Source organism: Buceros rhinoceros, unplaced genomic scaffold, assembly GCF_000710305.1.
Source record: "Buceros rhinoceros silvestris isolate BGI_N320 unplaced genomic scaffold, ASM71030v1 scaffold8904, whole genome shotgun sequence".
Taxonomy (NCBI): domain Eukaryota; kingdom Metazoa; phylum Chordata; class Aves; order Bucerotiformes; family Bucerotidae; genus Buceros; species Buceros rhinoceros.
Genome location: NW_010407630.1, coordinates 1 through 10,087, shown reverse-complemented (window position 1 = coordinate 10,087; position 10,087 = coordinate 1). Strand labels below are relative to the sequence as shown.

The window sequence follows — 10,087 nt, the reverse complement described above, 5'->3', positions numbered from 1 at the left end:
CTACACAAAAAAGCTGCTTTTCCATTCAGTTTGGATATTCACAGGGATGCCAGTTTTAACCTACTTCATTAGAAATTAATGTCTATTTCTGTACATTGTTTCTCTAACATACAGTTGTATTGAAGAACAACAGTTGCATTTTGAGAAACACCCACAAGCTCACCCTGCTATAATCTAGAACCTCATGCAATCATGCCTCATGCAAAGACCTAATTTTTTAAAAGAGATTGCATATCTCCATTGCTTTGCCATCACATCAAGGAGATGAACAGGTTGCTTTCAAAAGAGATAAAAGGGGCTGTGAATATTTTATGAAGTAAAAGCTCTTCTTCTCAGAATATCTGAGTTATTAAGAACTTCACTAATAGCTGGAAACACCAGCTCTGCCTGAAATAATCAGAATTATTCCTGTACAAATCAACACTGAATATAACACTGGATATTTTAAACTGCTGTGGATCTACAGCTCTTTTATAGCATCATGTCAGAAAAGGCTGAGATTATGTGGGTTAACTACAAGCAAATTAAATGTTACTACAGGGTGTTTAGTTACTCAGCTCTTGCATACTCTGTGTCCTTTAAAGTATGCTAAGGCTCACAAGAAATACTATGATGAGGCTACACCTACACCCCAAAGGGAAAACTGTACATTTCTTAAGATCACGAAACTGTGCTGTGCAAAAAGGACAGGAAACAACCCTTTTGTAGAAAGGGTTAGAAAATCTAGTACTGAAAAATCGCATACACTGATTGAAGTATGAGAAACAATTTGGTGCTTGAGGCTGTTATATTCATAATAATTATTTACATGTAATTTTATTTCCAAAGGTAATGAATATCTTCTTTCTTCTCTCCCATAATTCTCTCCTCACCTCAAGGTCTTTGTGTTCCTCTACATCATCAATATGTTGGGGAAATTTCCCCTAGGAAGCTACGTGGCTTTTCAAACTCTACTTCTTCTTTCTTTTGGTCACTGGGAAAAGCCATAGGGCAAATTTCAGGACAAAGGTATGACATAATTGATTTCCCACTCAATTCACTTCTGGATCCTCTCTACCTTTCATTTCTTTCTCTTCCTTTTCGTCCATCACTCTCTCTCCTTAGAACCAATGCAAAAAACTTTTATTACACACGTTTTATCCCCTCTAGGGAGCTGCTGGGCAGCCAGTCCCTGTGGCCCATGCTGATGGCCTCCTGTGGATTTCCAGCACTGGTCCAGCTGGTCACTCTGCCCTTTTTCCCCGAGTCCCCACCATATCTCCTCATGCATAAAGGAGACCAGGAAAGCTGCAAAAAAGGTAACCAAGGGCTTCAGATTCCTGTTCCTTGCTTGGCTTTCAATTGGGTTGTGATGTTTGCTCTCCCCATATGGAAAAAAAAAAAACAGGACAAAGTTTCTCCTTGCTCATTTCCAAGATGACTCTGTGAATACCTACTAAGTATATTTTTGCTGTGGTCCCCACATAGAACATGAAGCTACTTCTCTCTACAGTTCTGTATTACAAAACTTTTCGCATTCCGCTGACACCATCTGAGCGGTCAGTCTGGTGATAAATAATAAATAGCTGCAGGGCTCAACAGGGTACCCCTCAGATATGGTTGTTGGCCATGTACCCTGCTCAAACCTTGAGAGAAGGAGGGAGAAAAGTGGACCCATGGGCAAGGAGGGAGTCATTGTGCACCTCACTAAGTCCCTCTGTCAGATCAGGTCTGTCTGTGTGGGAGGGGACTAGGGCTCTGGAACAACCTATATGACATCTCTGCCTCACACCACAGCCACAGCCCATGCATGCTGTGCTGCCAGACACTAGCATCACCTACTCAACACACTCCTTATGCAACAACAGAGACAAATTAACATGGTAGGTCTCGCTCTCCCTCTCCTCCACAGCCATAAGGCAGCTTTGGGGTGAAGGCCATCACCAAGCAGACATTGATGACATCGTGAAAGAGAAGGCAACAATGAAAAACACCAAGATCTTGAGTGTCCTGGAGCTCATGAAAGAACCAGCTTTCCGTTGGCAGCTGTACATGATAGTTACTCTGACCGCCACAATTCAGCTATGTGGCATCCAAGCAGTTGAGTGTATTTCCCCCTTAAAGCCTCAAAACATTTACTGACAAACTGAAAGGAGATATCATGGCTCCCAAGAGCTCCCTCCATTTTTCTCAGGCTTCTCAGGCCACAACTTGCTGTCTGCCAGCTCTCCTGCAGGAGCAGCAGCAACAGTCTGCAAAGCTTGGCCAGGGTCTTCATGTCAATATCCCTTTGCCCAGCTCTTAGTCCTTGCTGGCGTTACCTTTCTGGGTAGTTAGGCCTATTTATCAGCCATTTTTGGAAGCCCTTACAAGACTCCAGAATGCATTCTTACAAACAAGCCTACCCTATAGTGGCAAAATCCACAAATTTACTGCTCTCCGCAACTGCTGGTATTTGGCCCCTGACTCTTACCATCCTAAGACATTGACTTGACTCACTCTACCTTTAAAGCTAATCAATAAGTATGCTCACTGTTCTGACAACTTCTGCAGTTCTCCATCTCTTCCTCAAGCAGCAATTTTCTGGGATCATTTTGAAGCCACAGCTTTGCAATTGCCTGCAAGATTCTTCTACCTCTAATATCACGATGCAGCAACATCTGTAAAGGAAAAAAACAGCTGAGTTAACACAGGTTAACTGGAATATTTATCATCTCAGTATATCTCCAAATAGTAGCAGAGATACTTGAAAAGATGCTTGTTTAACCCCCTCATGACTTCATAACCCATGCTCTTCTTTCTTGAGAAAGAAGAGTATATCCTACAATAATGTTTTCTGATGGGCTTCAGAAGAGATGACACACCTGGCTGTTTCTGAAAGCACCTAAAGAAGGACTCTGCAAACCTAATTACATTACACCAGCTGGAGGTCCTTTTGTCCCAGCATTTTTTCTTTTATAAAATTAATTAATTACATATCACAATGTTTTTGTCTGCCATAAAGTGAATGCTGCCAAAAAGAGTGCAGAATTTCTGCTCACTCCAAAGCTGAGCTGCATGCTCCTTGGTTAGCAGCTTCTACCCAAGGCAGCGTCACACAGGTATGGGTGAGAAATTAATGATTTTCTTGTCCTACTGTTTTATGTTTGGGTTTTTTTTCCAGATTTATTTTTATACTTTTGAAGTCCTCCAGGCAGCTGGCTTTGATGAAAGAATGATCTCCTATATGACCCTCTCTATTGGACTCTCTGAACTTGTAGCTGCTGTAGTCTGCGTAAGTCACATTACTATGGGAATGGGTCACAATTTGCTCTTCTAACACTGATACCAGTGTGATTTCTGTCCTTCAGAGCTCCATCATTGAGCGACTGGGCAGGAAAGTGCTCCTAAGAGGAGGCTATTTGATCATGGGGTCACTGCTAGCTGGTATCACCGTGACTCTCTCCCTACAGGTAAGGAAATTCTTCTCATAGCAGATTTCTCTGTTCCATAGTAACTTCTATTTACAGGCAAGACCATGATGCTGAGAAAGGAAATTGAGGCTTAGAAGTGCCAAAATATTTTCTTTATTAACAGCTTGCCCTCTGGGAGAGGAATATCAAGCTTGTACTTACATAAGATTAAACCCTCTCTCAGCAAGTACTATTTTGTACCCCTGCCTTCCTTTCAACATGATTCCATGTGCTCAGCAAGGAGCACATAGAACACCAGGAGACTAGCACTGATTCCTGATTACATTAAACTGCAAGCACCAAACACAGACCAGCAGAGACCAAAAGACAGTTCTAGGAAAATGGATCTTTCTATTCATGCATTTTTTAACAAGTAGCAAAACCCAGACTCTTTGCATCAGTTAATTTGAAATTTAACTTTGCTGCAGAAGATAACTGGGAATGCACGTATTTGTTCACAAACTGGAGACCAGTTCACCTCTATAACATTGTCATTGCCTTAGCTTCTTCAGAAGCAAGTCTCCTGGGTTACCAGTATCATCCACAAGCTGCTCTATAGACACTGCTGTAAAATCAGTCTTGAAGCAAGGTGGCAGCAGACGTCCATTTTTGTTTCATTCGTGAAAACTCAAATATAGGAGGGAGAGATCTTTTCTCCTAAAGCATCAAGTCTGGTATCTAAGCTCTAGGCTAAGTTCTAGGAAAGTTCCTTTTCAATACTAGTTGCTGAACCTATACGTAACAAAAGTAAAGAAAGATTTGACCTTCCCATATCTCTAAGGATGTGGGGTCAAGATAAAAGGAGGGCAGGGTGCAAAAGTACTATTTAGACTTCCTTTAACTGAAGAGTTCCAAGCTTTGCAGCTGCTCTGCACTAGCAAACTTGCTTCTCTGCTCACCTAACAAAACCCTCACTGTCCCAGCCACAAGAGAAAGCACTCGCATTTCTCTGCCAGTTCCCCCACACTGTATATTTTCTCTTGAGGGGACAAGCAGCATTTCTGAGCCATGGTTATCAACAGATTTCAGCCAAAATTTTGCCATGCTTTTTCCCCCAGGACTGGTATTCCTGGATGCCATACTGCAGCCTTTGTCTGATTGTCTTGTTTGCAGTTGTCTTTGCAGTTGGGCCAGGTGAGTACTTAATTCAAAAGACATAAAGGTATCAAGACATGTGAGTTTATTAATATGGCTAGGAAAATGCCGCATAATATTGCATAACATTTAACATAAGTAAATCCATTTAACCTAATCTTGTAGCCATTTAAACATTGTGAGTCCAATCACTGGCCAGAAACTTCAATGCCATCAGGTTTGGATTTTGCTAAAGAGAGGAAACAAAGAGAGCAAAAAGCACTCACTGGAAAAGTACAGCAAAAATAGAGCAAAAGCAGATGGGTAAAAGATTTTTTAAAAATACTAGGGAAAAGGAAAGAAAAGGAAAGCTTAGGAATTCTTTAAAATTCAGTGTTGCATAATGTTACATCTTATCTCACATAGACACCAGTGCGGAAGACCTGCTTTGGTGAAATTCTTTTCCAAGCATATAGTACCTGCTTCTCTTTAATTTTTTTGATGCCTATTCATTTTTAAAATATTTGCCTTCCCCTATGGCAGGGGTGAATTATTTTACTAAATCAAAGTTGTTGAAGTCCTGTGACTTCAAAACATAACTGAAATGCCCAGGAAGTGAACCCAGGAAGATCACTCACTGGTGATCTAGCCTAGCTGTACCATGCTGGGAATTCTTGTGAGTAATAATAATTGTTATTCCATCCTTACAGAGCTGTTTGCATGAGATGTCAGACTTTCCCAGGTGTCAACTACTTGATTCTTGAATCTTCCCAATAAAAGTATTTGAGTAATTTACCATTTTTATAAGCTGATGTCTAGCAGTTTATAAGACGCCACAAACATTTTCTTTTCTAAAAAACAGTGACATACTCAAGTCTTTTGAATGTCAGTCCATGACAGTAGCATCTATTTGCTGTCTCTAAAAGGGTAATGCTCAGTCCAAATGTTCAAACCAAACACATCAACAAGTAATAACTCTTATTCATCTTCCCTTTCAGGTGGGGCCACTGTTTCCGTTAGGGTTGAAATTTTCAAGCTCTCATGCAGACCACCTGCCTTTGTGATCAGCTCAGTTCTCAACTGGCTGGGGGTCTTTGTGATGGGAACAACCTTCCCCTTCATTGTGGTGAGTGACTTTCCCTGGGATGCTCCCCAGGAGCACTAAGCTCGATTCGGCTCTGGGAGCAGGAAGAAGAACAGCCAGAGATGACAGTGCCCAGACTAGTCAGCCTAGACTCTCCTTGGCACTTGCTCTCCCCAGTTCACTTTTGCAGCTGAAGGGCCCTGATTTGACAAAGATACTTATTCAGACTGAAATATTTGATAGAATCATAGAATGTTTTGGGTTGGAAGGGACCTTTGCCAAAGGTCAAAATGCAAAGAACTCCTTATCAAATTCAAAGTACTTTGAGACCTAAATCCAAAAAGTGTGCCAAGAAAGTGACAAAAGAACAGATATCCTCATCTTGCTCTCTTTCTCACTTTGCTCTTCCCTGCAGGAAAGACTCAAGCACTTCTGCTTCCTCATCTCTATGGTGGTACTTTTCACTTCAGGGATAATTATTCACCTGTTCCTTCCAGAAACCAAAGGGAAATCAATCGTGGAAATCACAGAAGAATTCAATAAGCTCAACTTTAAAAAGAAGCATATTCCAACAACTCCAAATCATGTCACAGAGGATCATACCTTCTGCACCAGACTTTGACCAGCCATTAGGGCAAGTCACACTTTCTTAAAAGGAAAGAAGAACAGATATCTGTAGTTTTCTAATAGCAAGTTTGTCCAAATGGACTGTCAACCTTCGTATCTGTCACTTACACTTACATTTGCCAAACCAGCACCTTTGTCAAGCACTCCACTCTGGGCAGCCTAGAAAAGGGACGATGGCTGATACTAACAGGACAGACTCATGTGAACCATGAGCATCTTGGCTTAACTTGCTGATGTGTAAATCTCTTCTTAACAGAGCAACTAATAGACACTGAAGCTACACATAAAATTTATAAACTCTGCTGACCACAGAGAAAGGGAAGATGTGTGATCCGCTCTCTCTCTATGACTTCTGAGTGTGTTTTTACAACCCTGAAATGGGAATAGTGAAGTTCTTGGCTGGCTCTCTCTGGCTAGGGTTCAATCCCTAACAGATTAAAGAAAAAATTTAGTGGAATAGGAGAGTAATTCTTTGTTTCTCTAGACTCAACTGAATAATCAAACCTTGCCAGGTTCCCATGCATAACACTGTGTTGTCCTTGGGTTGTATCTAGTTTGACAGACTTAACCCTTTTGGACTGAAGTTTTCCATGTCAGCAGCCATTGTTGCTTCAATTTAATATTTTTTTTCTACAAAATTCAGCCACCTGATTTTAAGCTCAGACTTGTTCATGAAAAAGCATGGGGAAGAAGTTCCTACACAACTCTTTTCAAGGAACAGTGCCTTTCAGGGACAATAGAGGACTCATGGGTGGAACACAGTTGCTATAAAACACAAGAACCTAGAGCCATTTTAGATACTCTGTGCTATCTTGCCCATCACCGCTATTATCTCGAGTCTGTAGTTTCTCTTCCAAGATCAGAGTTCCCACAGATATCTCATGGGCTGTGAATCCCATAGCGATTTAGCTGCTACTTTCCTTTGTGTGAGTTTTGGCTACCTGGACCAAATTTACCCCAGAAGAACTGCCTCAGTCTGGAACTCCTGGCTGTAACTGATTACCTGTTGCTTTACAGTTTCTTCTGGAAACATCTTTACAGTACCTTGCTCTATGTACCACAGACTGTCACCAAAAGCTCAGTCGAGTGCTCCAGCTTTTGGATACATGCGTGACTCCTGCCTAGGGTGTACTTCTCTATCACGACTAAGAAGTGAACACATACACTGATATTTCAGGCATGCGGAATCAGTACACACTCTTCATTCATTGTTCATGCAAGTGTAGATGCTGGTTGACAGTTGTCAAGATTACTAAATATTTTATGCCTTGAATATTTTGTCAGACTCATACAGCTAGATAAGTAAATTTCCCACAGTAAAAGTGGTAAATTTCCCACAATAAAAGTAAGAAATATAGTTCTAACATAAGGAACTTCTGAAGCATTCATTTAAGCATTTTCAACAACAATTTGTGGTTTAATTTACAGTCTCTGATAGGAGTGCACAAAGATAAGGAATCAAAGTGAGATAATATGTTAAAACATATCATATGCAACTTTTCTGGCTTCCGATTCAGTGTGATGCACCACTCCCAATGATCTCTGTCATAGGAATGGATGCAATATAATTTTCTACGCTGATCTATAATCAATGCCTGTGCTTGAGTTCACACACTGTAGGCTTTCAAACTGAATGATCTTCAATCTGATACTGAGTTCCCAATTCTTCTTCCTGCAATACATAGTTAAAGGGAAAAAGAGTTTGTGGGCCTCACAGGATAGCGCGATCTTGTAAAGTACCACAGGGATTAATTTCACCAGGATCATTTTAAAAAAAAAAAAAATATGCAAACTCATGGGACTTTTCCTTTCTTTAGAAAGTGTCTAATATTCTGCACTTTTCCCTCTATTAATGAGGGGCTCACACAGCCCTAGTAGCAAAGCAATGCTATTAGGAAGAAGATGAACAAAGCTAAGGCTCACAGTGGAGCACACTACACAAATTAAAAATACAAACTCGACTTGCACAGTAAAATAAGTGGTTTTGTCTCTGATATTGCTTTGAGTGGCATATTTACTTCAACTCAAATTAAGTTATTCAAAATATTAATTCAATTGTTCATCCTAACTGCTGCTTATTTTTAGTTGGAAATGTTAAACATAATAAAAATAGCAGATTGCCTTGTAATAAAACTTCTGGTCTCCACAATGTTTCCTGCCCAACATCAGGATCTTACTTAGGGACAGCTGACTAGAAAAAAAAGTTATTGGCACGCATTGCCTTCCATGATTGGGCTTTTCATTATTCCTATCTCAATACTGAGAAACAGTTAAGATTCCTCACTAGAAGATAAACTACAAAACATGAAGTGCCTTAAAGTCAGAAAAGTTCAATAATTGTGTAGGGTTCCATATACATAAAACATGATTAAAAACTATCAGTCATTTGGACACAACTACCAATTCAGAAAGGAAATCTCATCTGTTTGCAAAACAGAATTCTTTCTCCTAACCAGTCTTCTGAAAACATCCTTCATTCCATAACAACAATACCTGAAGTGTTTGGAAACATAAGCAAAGTGGCATCACATAGCATTGCTGGAGTGACTCTCTAGCAAGCCACTTCTCTGATCTCAGTTATTCATTAGATGTTATTAGGAAAGCCTCCCCATAAGATCCTCACCAGGAAGCAAGCAGGCGAACTATGGAACATTAATGTGACAACAAAGCGGAACAGCTATTTGGAGCACAGGTCAGCCTTTGCCTGTGCTCAGTGGAGCAAGAGCTGTATTCTGGTAACAGTCTGGTCAAGGGATGAAACAGCAAAAAGGTACGGTTCAAATACACATGGGAGGTGACAAAGAGAACAGTTTCAACAGTTTCAGGAACACTACGTGTACATTTTCCTCTAGAGACATCAGCTGATAGGTAAGATAGGTCTCAAATACCCTAACTGAGGCAGATATAAACACTTAAAAACTGGACCAGTGAACTGCTGTCAGCCAGACACAAAAAACACAGACCTGGTCTTGCTGGCCTGTATTAAAGAAAGCTTAGCACAGCTTTGCATACGTATGTCACACGTGACTGTAACATTGCAAGATAAGTGACTACATGACCTGACATTAGAAGATTTACTGTCTTAATCACAGTTATGACTAAAGGATATCTGTAAGATATTTGCTAACTGCTTGTTAGCACTAATTGTGAAAGTGCACATCTAAAAAAGGGGACCTCAGCACAGTGTAACTAATAAGACCACAGAAGCAGTACAATCACTAATCAACATAAGCAAAAGACATTACACGATAAGGACATCATGGGAGGGAAACAACCTACCAAAAGTAGGAATCCTAAATTAAAGCATAAGAGCAATGAGTAGAAGTTACAATATGTACAGAGCATACTAAGAGGAAGTGGGTGAAACAGAACATAAGGGAACGCATGCACGAGGCTGTGTTTGAGAACGAAGGCCTCACTCTGGTAGCTACATATTATTGCCTGCTTCTGTCTTTCCCCAGTATCATCTAAGCAAGGCAGATACTAGAAGTAACATGGCATTTATTTCCTTTATCAGATGCACATTATGTTGTTTCAACTTTGTATGACTTCACAGAAAAGGAAATTAATTCTTAGCACCAAAGAGACAGTCTCGTTTGTACTCTAACATCAGCTTACCTGCTGGAGAACCTAATCTGGGAAAAAACCCACCACGAGTTCTCAGCACACATCAAAGACAAACTCAACTTCGTGATGAGGACTGATTAATGATGGGAGAAATGGCCAGGTGGTGTTACGTACTACATTTCAGGCATTAGCTAGAGAATCTGTGAATACTCTTTGCATGCAATGTATTTTCTAGTAAATATGACTGCTGGCATCCAGTAAGCCCTTTATGATTTTTTCATCCTCTTCTTCTTTAACTGAAGTG

General features: G+C 40.4%; 1 protein-coding gene across 1 annotated transcript in view; it reads left to right on the top strand.

The window, feature by feature from the left end:
• Positions 1 to 6,369, top strand: part of LOC104492041 (solute carrier family 2, facilitated glucose transporter member 11-like) — a 10,145-nt gene extending 3,776 nt beyond the window's left edge. Inside the window, exons 5-12 of the mRNA XM_010134543.1 lie at positions 879 to 1,008; positions 1,150 to 1,298; positions 1,892 to 2,079; positions 3,143 to 3,253; positions 3,330 to 3,431; positions 4,490 to 4,565; positions 5,504 to 5,631; positions 6,005 to 6,369. Coding sequence (XP_010132845.1) covers positions 879 to 1,008; positions 1,150 to 1,298; positions 1,892 to 2,079; positions 3,143 to 3,253; positions 3,330 to 3,431; positions 4,490 to 4,565; positions 5,504 to 5,631; positions 6,005 to 6,211 — 1,091 coding nt within the window. The 3' untranslated portion in view covers positions 6,212 to 6,369. The remainder of the gene's footprint in view (positions 1 to 878; positions 1,009 to 1,149; positions 1,299 to 1,891; positions 2,080 to 3,142; positions 3,254 to 3,329; positions 3,432 to 4,489; positions 4,566 to 5,503; positions 5,632 to 6,004) is intronic.
• The last annotated feature ends 3,718 nt before the right edge of the window (positions 6,370 to 10,087 follow it).